Source organism: Eleginops maclovinus, chromosome 20, assembly GCF_036324505.1.
Source record: "Eleginops maclovinus isolate JMC-PN-2008 ecotype Puerto Natales chromosome 20, JC_Emac_rtc_rv5, whole genome shotgun sequence".
NCBI lineage: Eukaryota > Metazoa > Chordata > Actinopteri > Perciformes > Eleginopidae > Eleginops > Eleginops maclovinus.
Window position 1 is genome coordinate 7,696,918 of NC_086368.1, and position 27,290 is coordinate 7,724,207.

Here is a 27,290-nt window from a genome sequence, read left to right on the forward strand (position 1 = left end):
GGAACGTTTTGACTTAACAGAGACATAACACACATCAGTAAATACCCCACTGGTGAACGTCTGAAGCTTTAATGTTCCATATGAGATTTGAAAATGTTGACACGATGAACATTAGCCATCTTTAGCTTAGCAGTAGGGCCGTTCAGCCATGTGACTGTGTAGTTTGTTTGTAGCCTAACGTTAGCTTATTTCTTCCGATTACATTTACTTTACAATAATTATAAAAGTGGTGTTAATATGTGGAGATTATCTTGCTGAACCAAACATCTAAGTATCATAAACGTGTGTTGGCCACTGCAGAGCTTATTTTCTGCAATATTCCAAAATTGAATGGAAAAGTCCAGTTGCTGCTAGAGGGAGCACTTGCTAACAAGCTTACTTTCAGGTTGCCCTGAAAAAATACATCATCCCTGTACCACTCTATTCACTTTTTCATCCCTGGCTCTTAAATATCACAAAAATAATTCTTCATGATGTTTGTCCACTTTAGTCTTTCCCTTCCATGTTCATTATGTACCTTTGGGTAGGGTCTATCCCACTGCTGAGAAAATGTTATGCAGACAGCAGAGGAGGTGACATCCTGTGCCGAGCTTGTTATGTTTGAATTAAGGCATATTGCTGCACAGGAGCAGGGACGAGGGGCAGAAATGTCACGGTGTTTATGAAGGCATCTCGTTGTGGATGGACGTCTCCACAGGAACCCTCGGCCTGCCGGAGCGATTGGTCTTTGCAGAGCTTTCCCCCGACTCCAGCATCAGCGGACGACTGTTCTTGTGTCTGTCTTGATCTGTGACACAAGTCTGGCTGTCACTGTCAAGAAAAAATAAATGAGGTGCTTCAGTCCAATATAAGAACATTTATAAAAATAAATATGCTAGGCAAGTCATTTGTGTGTTTTTAGTTGTTGGGTGTATCGGGCTGTCAATATAGTTATTTTAACTGTAATAGGGATCCTATCAAACCTTTTTTTAAATTCGATATTTAATATTATTAGAATAGAATCGGAGGATGAAACACAGCAGAGCACACACAGTGAAATTGGTCCTCTGCATTTAACCCATCCTAGTACTAGGAGCAGTGGGCAGCTATTGTGCAGCGCCCGGGGAGCAATGGGGAGGGGGGATTGGAGGTGTCCGGTGCCTTGCTCAAGGGCACCACAGCAGGGCCTAGGACGTGAACTGGGACCTCTCCAAGTAGCAGTCCACTTTCCATATTTCAAGTCTGTTCGGGGACTTGAACCGGCGACCCTACAATTCCCAGTCCAAGCCCCTACTGACTTGGCCACTGCTGGACATATTTGCTGACATTTGCTGACAAATATTTAAAGGGGCTCTATTATGCTCATTTTCAGGTTCATATTTGTATTTTGTGTCTCTACTGGGACATGTCTCCATGCTTTAATGTTCAAAAAGCTCTTTATTTTTCTCATACTGCCTGTTCTGCAGCACCTCTTTTCACCCTCTGTCTGAAACCAGAGCCCAGTCTGCTCTGATTGGTTAGCTGGACAGCTCTGTTGTGATTGGTCAAGCGCTTAGAGATGTCCCACCCCTCAGCCTGTCACGTACAATGTGTTTGAGTGCTAGCCAATAGAAGAACAAGTGTTATGTACGGAAGTAAACACAAGATTTTAATTGAGATGTTGCAGGCAGGACGGCTGGGAGTGGTGGGAGAGAAACTCTCCCTGGAACGAACTTTGGGATTTTAGCCATTGCAGACCCTTTACATGCACAACAACCTTTATAGAACACCATAGGGAAGGGAAAACCCCAAAAAGCATAATAGTGCCCCTTTAATACGGTTCATAATTTAGTTACCTATTACCTAAACTGCCACTGCTAAATCTGTCATTAGATGTGACATTTCATGTATACTTCAAAACAAATTAAGTTTTCTTTGTGTCATTTTTGTATATTTTGTAGGAATATCCTGCCTTGTGGATTTGTATCGTACCAAATATACGATCGAGTGGAACAAGACCTGTCAGATATGAACATTAATCACAAAATAAACTACTTCTTCTTCCTGAGTTCTGCGCATAAAATCCATCACAAAGGACTTCCCCACAATGCATAACTCAGATGTTTTATTAAAACACAGCAAGGGAAATCTGCTGATACTAGGCCTATTGTGCGGCCCTTAAATCATCACATACAGCTTTGAAATGTTTACCACATCATAAAACAAACAACATATTTTATGCTCAGTGATGGGGTTTGAACGTACTTGTTTCTATGGCTGAAAAATGTCTATTTCATTTACATATAGAGCAGTGTATGCCAGTACCTGTCTTGACTGTCTTTGGCGAGAGTGCTGTCTTCATAGATTTTCAACATAGTCTCTGTGCGGTCGTCCTGCTGCTCTTTAGGCTCCTGAAACCTAGAAAATACATTTAGGAATAATCACAAACAAAGAACAAAACCAGCTTTAAACACTGTGGCACTTAGCTCCGAGTCCATTTCTTTATTGTTATGTAAACTTCGGGTCGTGTTAAGCAACATAATGCAAAAGGAGTTAATAGTGCATTCCTGTGGGACAATTTATCAGCAACAGATTAATGGAAATTTGAAGCTCCAGTGATTTACGACAGCAAAAAAAGGGAATGTGGAGTTGAAATAAATGACAGTGTGTGTTCAAGGTAATGAAGGAGCATGTCAACCAGTGACACTGTGTGCCACACTGATGTTTATGTTAATAGTTTTTGGACAACAGTGGAGCTTTTTGACACAGAGGTATGAGCTATATACAGAATATGTGTTTAAAATACAGTTTACAAATTAGTTTTGTCCTTTCATACAACGGCATACAAGGGCCGAAATGTAGGTCGCACTGCCTGGAGAAGGGGGAAATATTCAGAGAAATTAGTCTGACTTTCTGCTTATTTTGGATAGAAATGTTGTTGTTTGTAAAGGAATAAAGAACATTAATGCACTCACTGATGATTAAAACCTACAATGGTCATAAGGAGTCATTTTGTTTTTATGGGATTTGTTGAAGCATAAATTACTAAGCCTTATCATTCATGTCTAACTCTTTCAAAATATATTTGAATGTCATTTAATAAGCAAAAATATAAAAAAGTGTTTAAAAGTGAGAAAAAGCAGCACTGCCTTGTTGCCCTGTTATATGCATTACTATTTTTATGTACAGCATTTTTTTTTTTGCGGTCACTCTCTTATCCATGTCAATACAATACATACCTACACCCCCATGCTACCTGCAGTGGCACTTTATATCATAACAAGAGCTTCCATTTTCCTCCATTCACTGTCATCAGTCAACAAATATGGCAGCAGATGGACAATATAGGGGTAATATATCCTTTAATACAACACCTGGGCTCCAGTCTCTCTTTGACCTTGGCAATGGAGAGGATGTAGGGGCTGATCTGTCTGGTGATGGTGGTGAGGTACGAGTTCTCCTGCTTCAGCTGCAACAGGTCATGAAGCTGGGCTAGAACAAGGAAAGGAAGACAATGGAATAAAACAACTACATCAAAAATATACAACATCATAGATGTAAACGTTGGAGTGATAATGTTTGTTTTGATGACACACCTTCGTAGATCTCCTGTTCATTAGTGACCCTCTGGAAAGTCTCATCCCAGATCTGAATGTAGAGTGAAAAAGATCATTCTCATGAAATACCAAAAGCTACCGTCATTAGACTCAAGGGAAACCTTGACATTTCTTTTATTTTTCCTCCGTCTGCATTTCTAGCAAGCAAAATGAATACAAATGGGAGAAAAGTATGCTGTCAGTATGCAATAAGAAGGTAATGACTGAGGACAAATGTAGGATCCTTTGTTTGTCCAAACTTCCTGGTACAAAAAGAAGGCAGAGGAGGAATTAGTGCTTTCCTCTACTTAAGTACAAGTAGTTTTACCACAGTGTAGAAACACTGTTAAACTTCTGCATTCATTATGTGTAACAATATTAGTTTTTGTGTTTCAGCTTTTATTTTAGAGTAATGAAGCTCGCCTTTTGTTTATATTCATTTATCTGCCTCTCCTGTTTTTGTGCTGCATTTGGGTCCTGCATCCATAATTTAAGAAGTACCTTCTTCTGTGTTCCTACGTTGTCCGATAGGTGCAAATGCACTACTATGGCCCAACATTTTCATCAGGGGAAATTATCCTAGATTTACAAATATCACATTTCCAAAACTCATATTGCAAATTAATCGTCACCAACTTGACTGAACATGTGCAGGGTTTACAAAAAAATAAGCTTATAAAGAAACACTGCAAGAAGCTCAAAACACAATGGAAACCCGGGGATACTGAAAAAAGGATTCTCTGCTAGACGTGGAGCGCTTATGGACGTAACGCTGTCGGCCACCAAAGTATAATTTTCTTTGCTGCTACTGTTGTTTTAACCACTGCTGTAATCTGGGCATTTATTTTTCAGATTCTCTGTGAAATGAACTTGTACCTGCGTAAAGTGAACATAACAACTGTGATTCTGATTGACACACCTCCTCGAACATGACTCTCATAGTTTCCACGGTGGAGTGCTGCGAAGCTATCTGGCTGTCAATGTGCAGCGATCTCTCCATGATCTCTCCCATCTTCTCCGTGTTGATGATGGAGTGGTGCTTGGTCAGATCCCGGTGCAGCTCCTGGACCTGGTCCTTCAGACTCTGAATCTCTGTCTGGAGATTCTTCAAACACACACAGACACATAAAGGACACAATAAATGGCACTCCGGAAGTCTTTAAAGCAGCAGATCAGATAGTGTACAGATGCCAGGGGAAGTGCATCTGAGCGTAAAGACCTTGTTTTTCCCAGAGGGGTTCATGTGCTGCCTTCTCATTGCTATACTTTGAGGATCAGAGGATCATCCAAGGAAGAGAAATTGCTGCAGCCGTTTTAACCAGTGTAGAACGATATGAGATTTATGAAGTAACCATGCTGTTTTTCAACGTTTAAAGGATGAGAAATAATCGGTATATCTGTTCCCTGATTCAGGTCTGCTCTAAATGTAACGGGCTAACCCTTGATACATCCTTTTGTGAAAATTGGTTGTTTCTGCAATCTAATCCTGCAGACATAAAAACAAAGAGCTCCAAGAACTATCCTCCCTTGAGAAGTAATTATGGACAATAAACTAAAAAGATGTAAATGTAAAAAAATAACTTCTTTCAGCAGAGAAAAAAGGCTTTCCTATCAGTTGTTTTTTCTATTAGATAATGACTCTTTACAACAGGGAAAGAAGAAATATATGTCATCAATTTTGGCATTTAAGTGGTATTCACTTACTGTAATTGCCTTGAAATTTGGTACGAACATTTGTGTTACTCACAGCATGAATTGTAATACTTTTGATCAAACTTTTCATCAGGTTCATGATTAATGACCAAATTCTTGCTAATTAACTTTTCTATTAGCCACAACTGAGCTTATGATAAGAAAGAGATTGGCCAAATATCATGACCGGCATGCCTAAACATGCAGGAGTTTCTTGCCAGAGCAACACTGTCTAAATATAGCCTCACACAGCTAGCATTGCTGCATGCTCTTAAGTTTTGTTGAAAAGATGTTCAGGTTAATCTCATCAGTTATTTAGAAATGTCATCAGTGGTTGCACTCACCCTGTAGGTGTTCTCATAGTTGCGGCAGTGCTCAGTGAAGGGAGTCTCCCTCCCCTCAGCCAGCAGCACCTTGGTGCAGATGTTGCGGTGACAGGTGGGCCTCCGCCCGCACACGGAGCCCAGCGGCATCTCACTGAGAGACGGGGAACGGCAGGACACGGAGAGGGGAGACTGGCGCCTGAGGGAGGGGGGGATCATGATGTCATTATTTTCCACTACAAAATATGATGTCTAACTAAAGCCGTTTATTATACTACAGTAGGAATAAAGCCTAATATTAAAAAGACTGAACTGTAAAATGTAATGTATCTAAAACATTTTATTGCTAGTAACAATTAGGTCGGATCTTTTTTTTTTTTTTTACCAGTTATTTGCAATAAGATCTCGCCATCGTAAGTAATCAGTTGGAAAATTATGTGCAAGATTTATGTAAAACACCCAGAATATCCATTATGCTCACTTCCCTCTATCATTCACTTTATTTGACTTACTTTACACAGTGAAACCCACACACTACACTCTAATTACTCTAAAAATGTTATATATATATATTTATTTTCTCTACCCGAACAACTATGCAAATTGTTGTTTCTGTAGTACAGCCACTCATGCTGCTGAACTCCAAACAGCTTCAACAAAGAGCTTCAGTCAAGTGTGGCTAAGTAGGTCAAATGCTTGAACCAATTCTTAATTTCAACAAAATCCACATTTAGCTCATTGCATTTGAGTTGTTTGAGTTTTTTGTTTTTTTTCAAGTTTCTTTTTAATGTCTAAATGCAACTTTGTTGAAACATGTTGGATAAAGCTGCAACTCCTGGAGGTCTGCTGACCTTATTTTTGTAAACATCCATGTTTAAATGTAACAATAAAAAGCACCTTCAGGGGAAAAACTCTGTTCTTTTGTTCATTTGTTCATTTATTTGTCCTTTTGCTTTGTCTGGCTATGTTTGCTTTCTGTTAACTTAATTCTTCCTTGATCTTAAATACCTGCAGAAATTCAGTCTGTGTCTAAAGTACATCAGAACGCTTATTGGCACTCAGAACAGTAACTCCTCTTCACTTCAACCAGGACTATAAAAGGTTGTATGTTCAGCAGAAAGCAAAACAACTACACATACATACATTTCTGCTGGTATGAGCGTAGTGTTGGCTTCATGCCTAGCGCAGCATAACTGCCCTGAAGTCATTCTGCAGAAGCCTAGGTGTGAACACATCCCCTCACATTGCTGTATGAAAGTTGTCCCCAGAGCATGCAGCCTGTGTCCCCACACAGCCAATTAGAGACGTTGGCAGCACTAAAGCAGCAGCATCCGTTGCATGGAAGAACATGGCAGTAAAACTTCGCCTCTGTTCTGTGATTTTAGAACAAATGGGCCGAGCCAGCTGGCCGTCCACCATCCCCGGCCCGCTTTGCATCCTGCGTTAGCTGTTCACAAGTGCCGGAAGAAGTTCTCAGACAGCCATTTGAAGAAGTACCAGACACAACAACACATTGGGAGCAACAGGCTTCACAGTGTGGGCGGCTTTACCATACGGAGAGAAAAAGCTCATTTCCTCCTCCGTCTGCAAACTGAAATACCGTGGAGTCGAGCACCTTGTGTAACGACTGTTATCTTACACTGTCGACAGCATCAAAAGATACTGAGAAAAAGTAAAAAACCAGTGAATGACTCACCCCTCTGATTCTGCACTGGCTGTTCAGTCTATAAAACAGGTTTTCTTTAACCTGAATTTCTATAAATATTCAAGAATGTCAAATAAAAATACATATTTATTAGGGAGTTTAAACTGCAGGTCAAGGCACATCGTATTCTGTACCCCCCACTATCCAGAGAATAAACTGCAATTAGGGCTGCAAAACCATCTAAATTGCATGTATTTATTTTCCTTAGTGCAATATCTAAATCACAGCAATGACAATATTTGGCAAAATATGTGAAAATATTCTGAATGAAGTATTGTGGTGCTGAGATCTCCTAGGAAACAGACTTAATGTAAATCCTTGTTTGGTACAGATCCTGTTACAAAAAAACCCAACCCACATTGATATTTATAATCAAGACAATTGCTCTAGGAGTCAAATTTAACACAATTTTTTCCAAATCTTGCAGCCCTATCTGCAATGACTTCAAATGCATTAGTAGATTTGAATTACCTGGGGTCTGGTAGGCTCTCACTCACTCCTTCTTGCCCGTGTTGATGCAACAGGCTAAAGCATGTATCTCTCCCCCTCTGCCACACACATGTTATCCTCTGCACGTCTAACCCTAACTCATCACTGACGCCAACTAAAGACCCGCTAAAGCTGTGACATCAGCGGCCAGGAACAAAGCGTCCCGGTCGCTCCTGCATGCCAACTTCCAGATGAATCCTGGAGAGTTCTGTGAATTTACGATAAAAATAGTGCCAACCGGCCAGCCTCCAGTCCCGGCCCACTTTGCATCTCACACTGGCAGAGCACTAGGCAAGTTGGAGAGGAGGGTTGTCAGTATGCTGGCATTAGTGGGTGGGCTTAAGGACCTGTGAACAGTTGGGGGACAGTGATGTGGAAATACAATCGGTCAGGGGAGTGTGAGTATGTGAGGTGAAAGGACGTGCAGCAGAAGAAAAAGAACAAACATGTTTGTTCTGAGAAGCACTAATGGGGGTCATTACTGGAGAAGAAACAAGAAGTGAAATACTTTGTGTCATCGTCAGCTTTTTGAGGTTTTGAGCCATAACATTTTGAGCATGGGGAAATGTAGGGAAGTACATTTAGGTAAGCGCTGTTTTTAAGTGCAAATTTGAGGTACTTGAGTTTTTTCATTTATACTACTGTATGCTTTTACATTTCAAAAGCCAATATTGTAATGTTTACTTCACTACATTTATTTAACAGCTTCAGTTACTTTATAAAATTGGATTATTCATAAAAAATATAATTAACTATTAAATAGAAATTGAAATGGATAACCAGCAGCAGTATTCAAAATAAGTAGTGTTTTTTTACTAGCTATGAGAGACAAATTAATGCATCAATATTCATTATGCAGTAATATAATAATTCTGAAATAGGGCCATATCAATAAACAAGTAATATTACAATCGGCACTTTTAGTATATTTGGATGCAAATACTTTCGTACTTTTACAGTCAAATTGAAATGTAAAATGCATTGCTTTCAACCTGTAACAACATATTTCTACATTGTGGTTTTACTTAGTTGATTTTAAAGGGGCCCTAAAACGCTAATTTTCAGGTACATATTTGTATCTTGTGCCTCTATTAGATTTTAGCCTTTCAGACCATTTACATACACAAAAACCTATATAACAGACTACAGGAATGGGAAAGCCTCAAAAAGCTTAAAAGGGCCTCAGAACGCAGTACCTCTTTCCCCACTGCTTCAAAAACATCAACAAATGAAAACATATCCATCCAGGTTCTGCATCACATTAAATCCTTCCCTCTTTATCATTTTATCTGCTGCGCTTGTGGCCTGGCTGCAGCAAAACTGTCTCTTTCTAAATCAGGATTTACTGCTGCCTTCCCAGCTATGCAACAAGGTGAGTTACGTAAACATATCAGAGCACAGAGTTTACAGATGGACAGAATAACTGCCATAGTGGGACTCAGCATGGCGCCTCCTTTCCTCTCACTGCAGTCATCACTGTCTACCATCTGTATGTGTAAACCAATCAGGGATATTCTGTTTGGATCCCTCACAAGTGTGACATTTTCTGCCCAGACTTTATGTTTCCTTGGAAGAGTCCAAACGATGCCACGGTACAATTCAGGCAGTGCAAGTACATTGTAAAGCAAAACCTCAGAGTATTTTTTTAGGGATTACGTTTAAATGGTATGTGGCAGCAGGTACATGATCTCACCTTGCTGCCACACTTATAGATCCGGAAAGAGAGGGAGGGCAGCGCTGAACCAGCAGCAGCAAGGGCTCCAGGCAGCGGGCGAACTCACTTCCGTAGTCCGTGTTGATCTAAAGGACACATATATAAAGTCACTTAATGGTGTGGAAAAGGGAAAAAAATGTTTTGCCATATTATTCTTTAGGTTTCAATGAAAAACTGAAAGGAAAACATTCTTAACTAGGCCAAAAATGAAATAAGTAAGAAAGATCAAAATAAAAGAATAAAAGACAATTACAATCCAGAGTTGCTAGATAAGAGAAACTCCCTCTGGAAGGAACTTTGGGATTATAACCTTTGCAGAGCATTTACATGCACCAAAAACCTATATAACACAACACAGGAAAGGGACAACCCTTTAAGGATAATAGCGCCCCTTTAACAGAAGAACCATATTAACATGAAATACCCAGAATTGATACTTAATGACTGAAAACTAATTAGTTTTATGAGACTTGGTAACCTAAATCTGGGCATATTTAAATCACATTAATGCTGACTAATGTGTCTAGTCCCTAGATAAATAAATATTAAAATGACTAAAGCTTCCATTTGATCAGAAATTAAATAATTAAACGTTATTGTCATTGTGCAGAGTGCAGGGACAAGCGGATGAAATGTAATTACCATCTAACCTGAGGTGCATATACAGTAGGTGCATACCAATATACTATATCAATTATATAATCATATTCTTAGAAGGCACTGAAACTCAATTTTCCTAAAAGAAAAAATGTGTTCTGGGCTTTAGGGCCACAGAAGAGAAACAATATTAAAGTGCATCGGGGACAAGTGCAACAACTAATCAGCACACTGCAGTGGACCACATTCTGAAAGTAACCTTTTCCATCTGTGCGTCAGGGCAGCTCCTTACTCACTTTGCTGCTCTGCACCGGTCTCAGACGATGAGGGAGCTTTACAATCCGCTTCAGCCTCTCCATGAGTTGCTGTGTAAGCAAGAACATCCGGACATTATGGACAGCCCCCATTTAAAGAGCAATTCCAGCTAATACATCAGTGTGTCTTTGCCAAGAAAACTTCCTTAGTATAAAGATTAAGCTCTTTGTAATGCATGCTGCAGAAACACTGATCGTGTGACAAACACAAACTTTGTTGTCTTTATGTGTTCCTTTTGTGTACTTTTGGGGTTTTCTCTTTCACCTCCCCCGCTACTCTTTCTTACCCACTAGTGTCGTGTATTGCATCACTGCAACTCTATATTCATATTTGATAAAAAGGATCATGTAATGCTTTATATATCTAACATAGTACATAGTGGCTGCACTCACGTAACCCATGTCCAGAAATTCAAACTTGTTGGCTGAGCTGAGGAAAGCCGAGCAGGTGACGAGGTGCACCTGAAAAAAAAAAAAACAACATTAAAGGTTGCATTTCAAACAAGCTGCATGCAATATGAGACACCAACAGACTGACGGTGAGATTAAATGGAATTAGATGGATCCTAAAACTAACTGCACACTTAAGAAGGTCAGAACCATCATATTCATAGCCCATTCATAAAACTGAACCTTTTATTTTATGCTTAATTTTCCTCCTACTTTACTACTGGAACTACAGTTATTTTTGAGATAAGATTCTTTACATTTAAAACATAGGGTAAAGATGTGTGTCACAATGGATACCAGTCTTTTAACTGCAAACTAAATCTACCGACGTGTACAAATAGAAAAACTATTTATGTTGTATTTATATTTATATATGTATACATTTTCTCTGATTCTTATTATGTTCTTATTTTAATTAATTATTCATTTCATCTTTTATTTATTAATGTATTCATTCAATGAATTCTTGTTTAATTCCGCCATGTGTTTGTTGTCCTGTATTAGTTTTAAGTGTTTTTATACCTTTAGCTGCATTGTTCTGGGTTTGTGAGGCCCTTTATGTGACACTGAATGTACGAAAAGTGATATGTTAATAAAGTTTGATTGATGAATTGATAAAAAATGTAATGACTTAAGATTAAAGCACTATTTTTGACTTGAAAAAACGTGTGTATTTTCCTTGCCATGAGTGATTTCCCCGATAAACTTCACAAATGGTTAAATTGAACAGCCTGTTCAAGGCACAAAAGTAATGGGATACCATGGATATCAGGACTCTTCTTTCCTGCTGCATTAATCACGTGCCCCCTCAGATTCATCATGTGATTTATTTTACTCTACCTGCAAGGTTGGTAGGAGGGCAGTAAGGTGTGAGAGCTGCTCCTTCAGTGCCTTCTCCTTCTCCTGGTGTTGACTGAAAACACATAAAAACATGTAACACTACACCTCCACAAGCTGAAACACTCAGAGGATCCAGCTCAGGATCTGCAACCACACACAACATACTCCATATTTTCAGACGCTTATCTATCTGTCTTCTCTTTGTAACAAACAGACATGCACAGACCAGACACACACAGCCCGACATAAATAGCCTCTCACACTCTTCCGGGAACCCAGCTGCTGGACGGCTTCCAGGCAAAGGAGAGAGAAAGAGAGATGGAGGGCACGAAAAATCTCATTAAAGATCCCCACAGAGCACGAGCAGATACTCACTCACATGCACAAAACTGTTCTCGTTCAATCACAAACGTACACATGGAGCGTGCGCTCAAATAGAAAAAGTACTCAAATATAACAATCATTCAAATTTTTCCATTTGGAAATGTGAGTTTGCAGAGGGTGGAGAAAGAGATAAAACATTTAATGTAGTTATGTTGTATATACTATATATTTTAGAGCTATAAAATTAATCTCACATAAAAGTGATTGATGTGCAATCATTTGATCTTAGAGACTAATTAGTTGCAAACCTAGGCTAACGTTAAATCAATCTTAAATTATCACAGTGGGGAAGTTGTTAAATTTCTAATTATGTTAGTGGCTGGAGATGATGCTTAATTAATGATTTGGGAGGCTGTCATCATCCAAACTAATTTCTTAATCGGTATCACTTTATAGTTTGGTTTCTGCACGAGCAAGCAAAGTGAGTTAGATCGTGGCAAGCTGCCATAAATGTATACTAAGTTACGATCCTATTCTCAGGACAACATATTCTGTTGTTAACGTTCAACAGCACATTAATGGCTGCTGCAACAAACACAAGTTGCTCAGTTTTCAGAAAGGAGGTGCTAAATGTGTTTTGGTTTAAAGCGGAAGAAATCCCACCGAAGTTTTTCGGCAAAAGTTACTGACATTATGAAAGTCATACAAGTGTAAAAGTCTATAATAATAAAATACATAATGATGATTTATATACCAATTATTTTCAGTTGGCCCAATTTTTATTTATTGGATGTAGGCACAAGATGGTTTAATGTTGAGGGGTTTAATTCAGTACCATGATTTGTTGAGATGAAAATGTCAGTTCTAGATCACAGTGCTTTATAAATGCATTACTTGTGCTATTACACTTTTCTAAAATCTATGAATGAATGATCCATTTTCATGCACTCCATGATTTTGCATTTGTTTTAAATATCAAATAAATTGGTTTTCTGTCCCATATGGTATATTTTATTTCATTTCTCTTGTTATAATGTTTGCTTTTTGTTCATTCTTTGTGGCCATTGAAACAATATGATTCTTCTCAAGGTTTTTTTTTTTTTCTTCATGAAGAATTTCTGATATGAATATAACCCTGGAAAATGTGTTTTGAAGGGAAAGAGATACATGCTATTCATCCCCCGAGAACAATGCAGCATGGAACAATAGAAAAACGAAGTGACCTGGTGACAGCAGGATTCAACTAGGTAAATGATGTCACAATAATAATAAGCTTTGAGGCAACAATATAACACTTTCATACAAGAACTGTCAATCTTTATGCATTTCAATGTTTACCTCTGAGCTGCTTTCAGGAGAATCTTCTTCCTCTCTGCCAGTTTTTCCTGTCAGACGAGAAAAACAGAGCCTTTTATTCCTTGCTCTGCTGTGAAAATGGCCTTGAGCTCTCTAATTCTTAATGAATTTTCAAAATTGTGGGGGAAAATTGTGTAAAATCCTACACTTTGATTGTTCAATATGAATCAAAATACACTCTCTCCTCACAAATAGGTTAACAGAGACCTCCAGTGGCCAAGCTGTGTTAATGAACCCACATGGAGCAACTTCCGACTAAATTCCGACTGAGGTGTTATTTATCCCTTTGACTGTAAATAACAGTTATATGTAAACTGATTAAATCTAATAACCTTGCTTACCAAGAGGCAGTCAGATAAAAATCCCAAATATATATAACAAATAATAATGACAATTCTTGAGATGTTTAAGGGAAACTTTGAAGAGGCCATATTATGCACATTTTCAGGTTCATATTTGTATGTTTGGCCTCTACTGTGACATGTTTCCATGCTTTAATGTTCAAAAAGCTCTTTATTTTTCTCATACTCCCTTTGCTGAGGCAAATTGTTTCACCCTCTGTCTGAAACCAGAGCCCAGTCTGCTCTGATTGGTTAGACAGCTCTGTTGTTATTGGACAACTGCTTGGTAATGTACCGCCCCTAACCTACTACGTACAATGTGTTGGAGTGTTAGCCAATAGAAGTGTGAGTGTTACATAGGGATGTCCCTTTGTTCAGGAAGTAAACAAAGGAGTCCACTGGAGGCATTTCAGGCACGGGGGGATGTGCGGGAGAGATACTCCCTCTGGAGCGAACTTTGGGATTTTAGCCTTTGCAGACCATTGACATGCATATAAGCACCTTTACAATTGATATTTGGATTATTCCACCTCACTGCTTGGTTTTGGCCCTGGTTGTGAGTTATTGGACTCCAGATTCATTTTAAATTTAAGATCATATATTTAATTTTCCATTATGTAGTATAGAGTGTAGATTGATGAGAGAATGGACTGATTGAAGCAACATAACAAGGATTCGACCTGGGATCAAACATGGTGGTTTTAAGTGCAGGAGTTCTTCTATTGAATAAGTGACTATGGGAAAAAGCAACAGTTGATTAAACCTATCACCAGGATGATTATATAACCTGTAAGCTGTTGAACAGAGAACAGATTGCACTCTCTTCTTCCTCCACATTCAGACACACTTCTCCTATCATGGCTCTCAGCAGAATGATCGCCTCTCTGGCTGAAGTCTGCAGCTCCTTCACCACCTGCAGACGTGGGACGAGGGTCACTCTCAATGAAAAACATGTGTGCTCCTACAGTGGCAAACATTTGAGTCTTTAACAGAACTTTAACATGAAACATGCAAGCATTGATGAGGCTCTTAAAAGCTAATTACAGTGAATGCAAGTTGTATGTTTTATATTTATATTTAAAACTTGTGGATATGTTAAAGTATTTGTTTATGTATACAGTAAGCAGATATATGTAAACTGTTGTAATATGTGCTAGCGATAAACTACATTTTAAGCTATTCCTTTTGAGCTTCGGTTAGTGTTGTTGGGACAGCCAGTATCACTAGAAAATCCCTGATCAAAGCTGTGAGCATATATTTGGTTTTAATTGAGGGCCAATTGCATGTTGGGAGTTGTGGTTAACACAGTTTAGTTGCAACACATAAACTAGCACTTAAAAGGCTTTAACAGTGAATGATCTTGCAGGTTTCTTGATGTTCTGAGTTTATTTCTTTATCAAGTCACTTAAGCATCACCTTAACGAACGTATTTGTAAAAAAATAATTTATATTTTTGCTGGCAGTCTTTCTTTTCCTCTTCCAACTGTATATGCAAGACCTTGAGATGTTTGTATAATAGTGATGTCTTTTAACCCCCTGAGTAAAAAGTCAATGTATGGCAATACACAGAAATACAAAAAAGCATTTATGTGTGATTTTAAAGCCGAGCACCCAAAGCCAAAATATTCAATCCCAGTAATTTATAATTTAAATATCCTCATGCAAATGTATAAAACAAATACGAGAGAACAATTAAGCAATATTGCTAAACATCCTTATTTTACATGTTTATATATTCAAATGTAATTGTAATGTGCTGCACAAATTCTGAGTACACCTGCACCACATATCACAATATCATCACCGCTGCTGAGTGAATTATTCATGGTGCCAAATGTTGATGGGAACAGACAGGCGGACAGGACTCTCACCAGCACAGCCTGGTCCAGCATCTCACAGCCCTGCACATACGCTGTTTCAATATCAATGCAGTGAGTCCGGCTCTCCCTGTGGTCAACAAACAACAACTCATTTAATGTGGAAGAGAGAAAAGAGGGAAGGGAGCAGAGAAGAAGAGAGAAAAGAGCAGAGCAGAGAAGAAAGAGAAGAGGAGATAATATAAGATAACACAAGAACAGAAAATAAAAGAAAAGATGAAAAGAAAAGATAACCCTAACCCTCATTACACCAGAGAAGACAAAAAAATAGGTAATGAAATAAGAGAAGACAAGATGAAATAAAACAAGAGAAAAAGAGAGAATTGAAGATTTTAGAAATAAGAGAAGATAAGAGTAGAGACGTGAAGAAAAATGCTTCTTTTCCTTTGTTGAAAACACTTTATTTAAATATTTAACATATGTACAAATAGTTCAAATAAAGTGCTTGATTGTGGAAACATTCATTTATTTAAATAAATAAAAACAATGTAGTGAAAACTTAGACACAATCGCTTAAAAGAGATGAGAAAAAAAGAGAACAGAGAGGAAAAAAGGAAAAGGAGAAGATTAATGAAGACAGATTGGAGGAAAGAAAAGTAGAATTTATTAAATGTGTCTCTTTGACTCACACTTGCATGTCTCTGAAGCACTTGATGCAGAGCATGGACTTATTCTCTGTAGAGAACAGGATGTAGGGCTCCTCGTGGAGAGCTGTGGAGACAAAGACTTATTTTAACCTGAGCCTGCAGGAGTGGGAGAGTTACACTATTCTGTTTTTCCACTGAGCGCGTTTGTGCAATACAAATACAAGAGGTTGCAGAATACAACTTCCTCTACGAATTACAGGTGGAACTCACAGCACTTCCTGTGTTTGGCTCTGGAGCGTTTGGCCAGGGAAACAATCTCATGGTGGGAAAACATTCTGGCTTTGTGAGTCAACTCCCTGCAGGTGCTGCAAAGTGGCTGGCTGCAGGTGTTACAGTAGTACATCACCCCTGCATCCTGTATGGAGAGAAAAAGAATACAAAATAGGATTTAAAGGTAAAGTGAAGAGATTCTAACGTCACTCTATTTTTCGTCATTTTATACCTTTTTGTCACTTTCCTGGTCACAGTTGGCACACTGCACCGTCTCCTCAGCGTCTGCATTGTTGTCGACCAGAAACTTCAGGAGACGGTCCTCTTGAGGCAGGGAGCTGTTCCCTTTCAAAATGGATGTGTATCTGTAGCACAAACAGACATTGATACAACGTGAGAAAATCATGACATTTATCACTAAATTAGAAACTAACTTTACGTCAGGTTGTGGTATGCCAGGAATAATTCAAACAGATTGATCAAACAAAATAGTGAAAAAGAAGTAAGAAGCACTGATTATTTTTTGCACTACAGCTTTTATTTTCCATGCACAACCACTACAACAACAACAACTAACAAAAACATCAATAACCACAGGTGTAGAGTAAGGGCAAAAACTCACAATGCATCAACAGACCGAACATTATAGAAACAAATAGGCTATGTACATTTTTGTTCAATATTACTGAGTAATCCAACAATACAAATACTTTCCAGGCAAAGTAAAAAAATAAACTAGTAGAAAATAACATTTAAACATTTAACAAGATACATTCTTAAAATTAAAATGTTAGGCTTTAATTTAAACAATAAAATAAAAATAAAAATCATAACCCAACTCGAGAATGACAAATTAATTGAAAAATACAGCATCTCTTCAGGAGAAAAATGTGTATATACTGCATTTTAAAAAGGCTAGGCAAATTCAAATTAGCTATATTCATATATATAGGAATTGTAAAGATTGAAATAAAATAGTAAAAAAAAAAAGAGCTACAATAGGAAAGTGCATGTCTACACACACATGTAAATATTATTGTTCATCAATGTGTGTTTATGTTTGTACTTCTATATGGAAGAACATGAAGTAATATGTTTTTTTTCTTGACCTGTTCTTATCATTTGGTGTACAAAAAATAAATAATGTTGTTGTTGTTGTTGTACTGATTTATGATTTGATGGCAATAAACTACATTTAAAGAAAATGTAGACTAAAGGCATTGTGAAGAGCTGAGATTTAAATAATTAATCCCTAAAATAATTGTTAACACCTGGTGGATTGCCCTCTGTACAGTACCGCAGAAAAGCTGAGGGGGCAGCAGTGAGCTCAAGGATACCACAACCGTAGAAGAAGAAAATGCGGAAAAGGTTGGTGAATCTTTCTAACGTGCGTGTTCATCTAGAAGTTTCCAACAATATAAACAACTGAACGAGGAAGTGACCGCGAGAAAACAGTTTGTTCACCGAGGGAAACATATTCGGCGTTCAAGATGTCTGTTATTACCGAGGACGGTGTGCGAGGTGAGAACCTGTTCAGGGATATCAGCGCAGACGGAGACGACATCACGCAGATCGAGAGCATGTGTATGAACTGCCATCTGAACGGGATGACACGTTTACTGCTCACCAAAATACCCTTTTTTAAAGAAGTCATCGTGAGCTCTTTCAACTGCGACAACTGCAGCTGGTCAAACACAGAGATCCAGTCTGCCGGTCGGATCCAGGATCAGGGCGTCTGCTACACACTCAAAGTCAAAACAAAACAGGACCTGGACAGGGAGGTGGTGAAATCTGACGGTGCAACCACCAAGATCCCCGAGCTGGATTTTGAAATTCCTCCCTTCACCCAGAAAGGGGCTCTTTCCACCATTGAGGGTCTTATAGACCGAGCAGCTGCAGGGCTGGAGCAGGACCAACCTCTCAGGCGAGCTACTGACCCCGAGGTGGCTGACAAAATAGAGGAGTTCATCCAGAAACTGAAGACGCTAAAAGAAGTGGAGAGCGAATTTACTCTGGTGATTGAGGACCCATCTGGAAACAGCTTTATTGAAAATCCAATTGCACCCCAAAAGGATGAGGCGCTCACTGTGACCACGTTCACCAGGACGATGCAGCAGGACATGCAGCTGGGGTTGAGGGCTGATGATGACCTGGATGAAGAACCAGCCGGTAACGACATAGAAACCATGAAAGATGAGGTTCTGGCGTTTAACACCAACTGCCCTGAATGCAACGCTCCAGCCAGGACCAACATGAAGATCGTGGAGATCCCTCACTTCAAGGAGGTCATCATCATGGCCACTAACTGCGACAGCTGCGGCCACAGGACCAACGAGGTGAAATCAGGTGGAGCCACTGAGGCAATGGGCACCAGGATCACCCTGCACGTCACCGACCCTTCAGATATGACCCGAGACGTGCTCAAATCCGAGACGTGCGCCCTGAGCATCCCCGAGCTGGAGTTTGAGCTGGGGATGGCGGCCGTGGGGGGGAAGTTCACCACCCTGGAGGGGCTGCTGAAAGACATCAAAGATCTGATCGTCTCCAAAAACCCCTTCACCTGCGGCGACAGTAGCTCATCAGATCGAGTTCAGAAGCTACAAGCGTTTGGGGAGAAGATTGACAAAATAATGGCCGGAGAAATGGACATCCACTTCATCCTGGACGACCCTACAGGGAACAGCTACATGCAGAACGTGTACGCCCCCGACCCAGACCCTGAGATCACTATTGAGAAGTACACCCGCACCTTTGAGCAGAATGAGGAGCTCGGACTGAACGACATGAAGACAGAGGGATACGAAAATGAAAAATGAAATGCCAGCATCCCCTGAAAAGGGCTAAATAAGCTGATAATGTCATGTAAAACATAAAAATAAAACCCAGGCATATATTTATTGCCCTATATTTTCTTCCATTTTCATACATTTTAAGTTGAATACTGGGTGAATGGTTGTTTCCATTAGTACAATAATCAGTTCTAAGTTGTCTAAATGTACATTGAAAATTAAATAAAGTAACTTGATTTGTAAACGCATGGATGCTGCACTTATTAAAGATACATCCTTTAACTTTAATCTTGTGTGCATTCTTGTGACGTTCCAGAAGATGGCACTCTTATCTCTGAAAATATTTATTTTGTTCTCAAAAGATTACACACTGGGACAAATTCATATTTTTTATAGGCATGTCATCATCTAAATCAATTATCTAAATGAATCCTCCTCTCCGAATTTGCACATATTTAGGGATGGAACATTTCTAATTGTCAGGTGTGCACTGATCTGTGTAATTTGAGGGACAGCCAGGATTTATTCTATGAACAGACGTGTGGATGCAGAGTTAATGAGGTGCATTTTCACAGATTTGAATTTACATGTTATACCATCTTATTTATTTTACTTAAATATTTGGGCAGCAACTAACAATTAGAACCTTTATTGGGTAATGATGTTGTCAGAAGATAGTAAATGCCTAGTATGTTTTACAAAAGTCACAGGATGGCATCTTCAAATGTTTTTATTTTTTTTTATCAATCCAAGAGCCTAACATAACAAATAATCAAATCTGTACATTTGAGAGGTCAAAACCAGATTTAGTTTTGACTCAAATGGTCAATTTACTGTCAAAATAGTCTCCATAATTTTTTTTTATTTATAGACAAATTGTTAATTAAATAGAAATCTTAACTAGTCCTAATTTTTAAGCTAATCCTTTCCCTGAATGGTTAAAATATCACACATGTAATGTCAGGTATAACAGGACTACAGCAGCAGATGCTGTGACCAACTTCTGACGCATTACCAATATTAGCACAGGCCTGTTTGATTTACCCGTAATGCTGTTCGCCTCATTCTGATTCAGTTGCTGTGATGCTAATGTTTCCTGCCCCTGTCTGCTGTGCATGTTTTCTAGTTTTCATAGCAACGGGAATCTATTGTGTTCTACTAATAGCAGAATAGTGAATTCCTAGATTACGGTTCTTGAGTGAGCAGCTGTTAGCAGGCTGCTGATGGAAATAGCTGCCAGACAGCGGGACCCTGCACCCTGAGCCCACAGAGCAGAGCGCACAGGGTTATTTACACAGAAATAATATATAATTAGCTCATAGTATATAATGGATACATTTAGCATGATTATGAATTCAAACATATATAGTCTCAATAGTCAGAAACCCTATTTTAAGAGGAGGTGGATATAGACATGACAGCAGAATCAGATCACAAGAGCTGCTCTACAAGCAGTTGTCAGTGTGATATACAAATGTAATTCATAATGACATACATGGCACTGTTGGTGTCTGCTATGTGTTGGCTGTGATTGCCCTTTAGTTATAAAATACATATATGTTTAATGTATGATTTTAATGTAAAATGTCATGCCCACACTGACAAGCAATTTCCTTCTGGCATTAAAAAATGATCATCATCCAGTCAATGAAACTGTAACTAAGGCACATGAAAACAAGCAGTTGAAAATAATGCAGTGACATACAAACTCATCATCGCTGTTTAATTGTCTGCATCCATGAAGTTGAGTGAAGTTGCATCTGATGAAATAGAAAAGACTCCTGTTTTAGTCACCCTTTTCAGGTCCTTTTCTCTATACAACACATCACTTTTATTCCCTGTATTATAAATACAGTCTATGGGAATAACCCATAATACTGCAGACGTGAAGGTGACTGGTAATCACGAGTCATTCCTTAATAGGGGATGAAATGGATTGGTATCATGTGACCAGTTTTGATTGCCCTAAGCTGCTGGCACTTGCGCTAAATACCAGTATGCTTTGTTTGCTGTGTGACTGGTGTTAGAGGAACTTGCTCGCCCTTTGGAGCACTTGGAAAAAAATGCATGATGACCCTGCAGCTGCTCTAGCCACTCAGGCCTGCCCTGCCTTGCCCAGACCAGGCCAGCACTGGGTCACTGTGTTGTACCCTAAAACCAAACCAGACGGACTTGATGCTCCCTGAAACAAATGGGTTTCCCCTCAAATCTCAAACCCAACCAACATACTGATCAACTTATGTGGAACAAATCCCTTTGCAGCAAAACTGGGGCCTGAATTTTCACACAACATGGGGATTCAAGGAGCAATATTGGGTTTTAATGCTAATTTAATTGTCTTAATCATGGTTCAGATCACCTGCTCATTACCGAGTTTTTCAACATCATTATATTTGTATGGCTTAGTAGCAGCATTGTGATATCCAGATTCAGATATCCTTCGTAGACACCAAAACACACCGTTCAAGGTTTGTTTTTTTGTTTAGAAACATGATTAAAACGTTAATTATTTTTGGCACATTTTCTTCCTCTTATTGCGAACACACAAAGAAAAACATTTCCCTGGTAAGTTTATGTAAAACATATGTTTGCTTTTCCGTTGCTTTTTCCATTGATAACATAATGCTGCCTAAATTGGTTCTGATCCATCTCACAGTGCTTTCTCTTACCCACAGAGGGGGCAGCTGAGACGGCTGTCATTAGTCCGGCCTCGCAGGCAGCGGGCACAGAAGATGTGGTAGCAGTCCAACAAACACGGGGACCGGTACTGCTCATGGCACAGGTGACACACCAGGGGGTGGACATTAACACAATCCACATTAAACAGGTTATCCAAGTTGGTGAAGATTCCTCCTGCCATCTGCAAACAGAGCATGTGAATAATGACGTACTGTGAGAGACAAGATTGAAAACTAAGCTTTAATGTCTGTTATGGTCCAAATATTTCAGTTAATAAAAGTGAGGCTAATATGACTGCAATATGCAACACTTTCATGATGATACTCAGATATTAATTAGCATAAACAAGCTTTATTTCTTGGTTGCTTACCTTGTTAGATGTGTAATGAGTGCCGGGGCTTCAGTGACAACACACGATCCAAAGGCTGCTTATAAATAACATCAAAGACATTGTCAGCAGCAACATTATATCCAGAAAACAAATGCTATTGTAAATGCAGAAGGCTAGTCAACAGAAAGCAGACAGAGACACTGTCTTACCTTTCAGTTGTGCTATCAGCTACCCCAAGCAGGAATGAGAGCAATGCAGAAACTCTTCAATAGTAGGCCGATGGGGTCCCTCCGCCAGGCAGCTGGCAGCACACACCTCGTGCCAGCCCCCAGTGTAGCCAAAGTGCAAAAGGGACATTTAATAGTGCAGTGCCATGGAGATTAAAAATACAGTTGTCCTATTTCTAATGTCACTCTGTTGTTTCGTCTTGAACTCAAAGGCAGGGTGACCAGTAGGGAAGGTTTGGAAAATAAAGGATTGCAAATAATGTAATCTGTTGCAGCATTGAAACAACAATACTTTCATATTTAAGCCTGGTTTGTTGTGTTGCATACTGTATGAGCAATAGCCTAATTAAAGTAAAATAGAGGTTTTACCCTATTCTAATTGAACAACAAACACGTGAGAACACTTTCTTTAGAAGTCCATAATTATAATTTAAAAAAACCTGCTCAGTTAAATTAATAAATAAATAACTTGTTGTTCTTTTATATCAGAAACCTTTTCTCCATATATCTTGAAATGTAATCTTACTGATTTATTTTCAGCTGATTTCCTAGGTCAGTTAAAAACTATTTTTATTTATTTATATGAAGTGTTAAACACCCTGCTAACCGTCAACATAAATTGTTATGTAAAACAAAGCCATACCAGTCTTGACGGTTTGAAGTGATCGGTTGGATACATTATTACAAAGGATACATGTTTTATATTAACCTAATTGAAAAACTACTGAGCAGAAGTTGATAATAAGATAAAGTATGACCTCTTTCAACAGTTTGTCCCTCATCAATGCCCCCGATATATAAACAAGTTTATTATTTAAAAAACATATCGGACGAGCATTATTTACGTTTGTTACATTTTAAGCTGGAGCAGTGTAAATACTAAAAGTCTTTGCTTAGTCGATCTCAGATAAATCGATGCGATCGATGATGCGGCCGGGTATTATAGCGCCTGCCTAGCCTTTGCTCCTTCCTTTTTGCTGAATGCGCGAGCCATGGCCCCGATTGTGAGTAGTAAAAGGACCAAATAAACTGTATACAGACGTTCTATTTTTACTTCGTTTTTGCACTCGGTGAAGCATATCTAATAAGTGTACAGCAATAAAGAAGCCAAAGATGTTTGTGTCTCTTATTGTGGCTTTGTTTACGGTGTTAGGCTAAAGCCACGTTTGGCTAACTGTGTAATGCTAACGGTAGCTAGCAGTGAAACATCGGTAGTTAGGCTTTATAGGTAAAACAAAAATGTTGAGGTATTTTATTTGAATTGTCTCATTTACAGACTTGGCAACATGATGGGAATCTTGTATGATATTTAAACAATATTGAACGGTTATTATTACGCCATTTAGCTGTTTTGAAGGTTCACATGCTATGATGTTTGTTAGTGTAAATTTAAGTAATCATCTCATTTCCTGTGATAGAAAAAGCAGGTTGTTAGGAAGACAGGTGGGAAGAGGAAGAAGCAGATCCTGAAGTTCACCCTGGACTGCACTCACCCTGTTGAGGATGGCATCATGGACGCTGCCAACTTTGTGAGTACAACAGTTCAGACATAAATGCATATTGTCAATTTAATCAGAAATCAGATTAAGAGAGTGCAACAGCTGTCAGACGTCATCCCTTGTTTGTCATACACTCAAATGTGTCCATGTTTATGTTTACCAACCCTTGCTGTGTATGATTTTTTTTTTTTCTCTTGTACACTTGCAGGAACAGTTCCTGCAGGAGCGCATCAAGGTGAATGGCAAAGCTGGAAGCCTCGGTGGTGGTGTGGTGTCCATTGAAAGGAGCAAGAGTAAAATTGCAGTGAACTCTGAAGTTCCCTTCTCAAAGAGGTACTAAACACACTTCAGCAGTCATATGGTCATGTTCTAATACAGCAGTTAAAGTCTTTCTGCGGAGCTTACCTTTTATATTTCATGCGTATCCATAGACCTACATAAACGCATATCTAGATGCGTCCTATGTCTGCAGACCTCTATAGAACGTGTCAGTAATTAATACATTACAGACACTTCAGTGTGATATCTTTATTAAAATACTTTAAATAAACAAGACACTTCTATGTGAATGCATTAGATTGGCACTGCGTCTTGCTATTACAGAAAAAAAGATTCTAGTAACAAGGTGCTACCCCTTTTATAACTCTGGGCTCTCCTGAGGGGTCCCGCCCCTGCATGAGGGGGAACTACTGTTCGAATATATTAGTGATTCTACCCAGGCAACAAATAGGCCGTGTGACAAAAACCGACATGTCTAATTTGCAGATGTGTTTGTACAAGTCTCCCTGAGCAGTTTGGTTATTAGAATCTCTTAGTGAACAAGAGGAGAGTGCAAAATCCTTTATGAAATGCATGGAATATAAACGTTGTTTCAATGACAGTTGTGTAACAGACGACTCGCTCAAAATTAGTAGAGGCCAAATATACTTATTGATTATCATCATCTCTTCTTTGATATTAGTAACACACCACCTTAGATTTTTGTTGTCGCCATTCACTCTTGATTTTAAGTTGGATTTGAAAAGGTTTATGGTTTACCGCTAAATGAAAGCTGTGGTCAGCCATTTTTCACGTGCTACAAGTTAAGAACTGGGTTGAAAATAATTGTAGAAGTATAATATCCTCAACTGCCTTTTCCTTTTTACCACAAATTAAATGAAGATGGTAAAAGTATTTTTTGTTCAGCTTAAATTGCTATAAATGTTCTTCCATAAATAGAAGAGGCAACTTTTCTTATCAATGTTGTTTGAGTTACTTTATTTATGTTATTATTGACACAACATGCATTTGAATTTGTTACCTATATTTATGCACAAGGACCAGATGCACTGTGTTTTTAGTGTTTATGGTAAACAAGTAATTATGGCTTCTGTCCAAAGAAGGCTTTTTAAAATAGAAAAGAAAATTCATACACAGAATTGCATTCTCAAATAATATTCAAAATACAGTTTTAATATAATAATTGTGGTTTAAACACACTTGTAGGCATTTGAACATGTAAAGTGCGTTTCAATTCCCAAACGACCTTACTAACTTGATATGCCGAGATGTCCTTCTTCAACCTGTAGAATTTTCTCACTATTATGACTCAGTCCTTTGTGCAGGGGGTGTATAAGAGGCAGAGGTTCAACGTGCACTGTTATAATGAAGTAGTATGTCCTTATTGTTTTCACACTGGATGCAGCAGTACTGTGTAAGGGCTGCTAAAATACTAAAGGTAAAAATGTTTGTGATTTGGAACACAGCCTTAGTCTCCATTTGAGGTAAAGACTGAGGTCTGCACTCAACAGTTTTGAAGCATGCGTATTTTAAGGGTATTAATTAATGGACAACCCCAGGGCTAAGACTCTATGATGTCAGTGTTTTATTTTCATAGATTCCTAAAATTAAAGATTTCTTAATTGTTATTACAGAAATCATCTACCTTATTATTTAGCCTTTGGAAATAGGATATTTTAAATCACCTAACAAATCATTACCTTCATAATTGTGTTTTTCAATCATTTATTCATTTGTTTGTTTTTTTTAAGTGTTTTTAGGTATTTGCTGCACATGCTTGTGATGCTAGCACAATACTATTCATAAAAAATATCTATGCATTGACATGGTAAGATGACAAGCGGTCACAAAAATCCTCATAACCAAACGTTTGGTTAAAAAAATTTATCTAAACTGATGCATAAACACTGCATCAAGCCTTCCAATTTTCTTTCCGAGTTTGGAACTTCACCACCAGAGGGAGACTTTACCGCTGTATTTCTTAAATGAAGACTTAGTATGGACACTGAAGAGATTCCCTGTATGTCGTCTTAGGCTGGTAATAATGCAAATAAAAAAACAAAACAACCCTATAATGAGAAAAGGGTTAGTTAAAATATAGCTAAATGCACTTGATTACAGGTGATAATTAGATACCTCAACTTTCAAAAGTTATGTTTGATATAGTAGTCCTTGTCGTTCACCCCCCCTCCCTGTTTGTTTAACCAGATTCAAAGATTGCAAACTGCCTGCTGCTGGTTCAAAGTGTATAATTAATTATTTGTAAATATAAAACCACTTTTTACTAATATACAATGTCTATGATGGTTTCCCCTTACCTCCTCCTCCACTGTTGTGCAGGTATTTGAAGTATCTCACCAAGAAGTACCTGAAGAAGAACAACCTCAGGGACTGGCTGCGGGTCGTGGCCAACACCAAGGAGAGCTATGAGCTGCGCTACTTCCAGATCAACCAGGACGAGGAAGAGGAGGAGGACGAAGATTAAACTTCACACCACTTCAAATACTTTCAATAAAGTTTCAAAAGAGACAAGACAATCTGTATTTTTTTTGTTATTGTTAAAAAGTGCTTTCATTTATTTTCTTTAGGCACCATCTCACACACTATAATTGCATATGTACATACAAGAGCATTACTGTAACAATTTTTAAAGAAAACAAAACCAAACTAGTTATTTATTTAATATATTTGAGATAGTTCTTTAGAAGTTATTTGTAAAAGGTTTTTTTCCCCTGATTTCTGCTTTAGTAAATTGTACTTAAATCTGTGCAAGCAACTCAAATTGCTTTAGCCTAAAATGCTAAAAGTAAATGTGTGCATTATGTTAATAGAGAAAATAAGGTTAGTCAAAACAATTAAGCTGGTTCTAATTCATAAATAGGCTACATTCAAACAAATTTGCGACACACTGAATCTTAATTTCCGCTGCTTGTGCCTGCAGCCGCTCGCAGATCTTGATATGTGTATTTTGATGGATTAAGTGAAGTTGACGCTCTTGCTCTCTGTGGTGAGCTCTGTGGGGCATACTGTGTTACAGCTGTGGTAACCTTGAC

General features: G+C 38.5%; 3 protein-coding genes across 6 annotated transcripts; 2 read left to right on the forward strand and 1 right to left on the reverse strand.

The window, feature by feature from the left end:
• Positions 1–53: 53 nt before the first annotated feature.
• Positions 54–22,600, reverse strand: rnf207a (ring finger protein 207a). Of its 3 annotated transcripts, none has more exons than XM_063911123.1 (19): positions 22,442–22,600; positions 22,272–22,329; positions 21,892–22,082; positions 16,666–16,798; positions 16,434–16,578; positions 16,206–16,287; positions 15,571–15,646; positions 14,487–14,612; positions 13,341–13,387; positions 11,679–11,751; positions 10,782–10,850; positions 10,371–10,439; positions 9,457–9,563; positions 5,591–5,768; positions 4,474–4,659; positions 3,555–3,606; positions 3,333–3,450; positions 2,284–2,376; positions 54–810 (listed from the first exon to the last, which is right to left on the reverse strand). In XM_063911123.1, exons 3-19 carry the CDS (start codon positions 22,080–22,082, stop codon positions 660–662), a joined length of 1,896 nt encoding a protein of 631 aa, XP_063767193.1. In that variant the 5' UTR covers positions 22,272–22,329; positions 22,442–22,600; the 3' UTR covers positions 54–659. The 3 variants fall into 3 exon arrangements, with proteins under 3 accessions (XP_063767193.1, XP_063767191.1, XP_063767190.1); XM_063911121.1 differs by having other exon boundaries at positions 22,272–22,326; positions 22,442–22,583; XM_063911120.1 differs by lacking the exon at positions 22,442–22,600 and having other exon boundaries at positions 22,272–22,438.
• On the forward strand, positions 17,756–19,510 carry zpr1 (ZPR1 zinc finger). Its single transcript, XM_063911869.1, has one exon. The coding sequence runs from the start codon at positions 17,924–17,926 to the stop codon at positions 19,247–19,249; it is 1,326 nt and encodes a 441-aa protein (XP_063767939.1). The 5' UTR covers positions 17,756–17,923; the 3' UTR covers positions 19,250–19,510.
• On the forward strand, positions 21,981–26,774 carry rpl22 (ribosomal protein L22). 2 transcript variants are annotated; one of them, XM_063911125.1, is made up of 4 exons: positions 21,981–22,004; positions 23,878–23,988; positions 24,167–24,291; positions 26,578–26,774. In XM_063911125.1, exons 1-4 carry the CDS (start codon positions 21,996–21,998, stop codon positions 26,720–26,722), a joined length of 390 nt encoding a protein of 129 aa, XP_063767195.1. In that variant the 5' UTR covers positions 21,981–21,995; the 3' UTR covers positions 26,723–26,774. The 2 variants fall into 2 exon arrangements, with proteins under 2 accessions (XP_063767195.1, XP_063767194.1); XM_063911124.1 differs by lacking the exon at positions 21,981–22,004 and adding an exon at positions 23,372–23,463.
• The last annotated feature ends 516 nt before the right edge of the window (positions 26,775–27,290 follow it).

Excerpts from the sequence above, each read along its gene's own strand:
- zpr1 (XM_063911869.1), top strand. The coding sequence starts at position 17,924 with ATGTCTGTTATTACCGAGGACGGTGTGCGAGGTGAGAACCTGTTCAGG.
- rnf207a (XM_063911123.1), bottom strand. The coding sequence starts at position 22,082 with ATGGCAGGAGGAATCTTCACCAACTTGGATAACCTGTTTAATGTGGAT. Across the intron at positions 16,579-16,665 it reads ACCAGGAAAGTGACAAAAAG|GATGCAGGGGTGATGTACTA; the intron begins GTATAAAATGAC and ends CTCTCCATACAG. Across the intron at positions 2,377-3,332 it reads AAAGAGAGACTGGAGCCCAG|GTTTCAGGAGCCTAAAGAGC; the intron begins GTGTTGTATTAA and ends TGTATTTTCTAG.
- rpl22 (XM_063911124.1), top strand. Across the intron at positions 23,989-24,166 it reads TCATGGACGCTGCCAACTTT|GAACAGTTCCTGCAGGAGCG; the intron begins GTGAGTACAACA and ends GTACACTTGCAG. Across the intron at positions 24,292-26,577 it reads GAAGTTCCCTTCTCAAAGAG|GTATTTGAAGTATCTCACCA; the intron begins GTACTAAACACA and ends ACTGTTGTGCAG.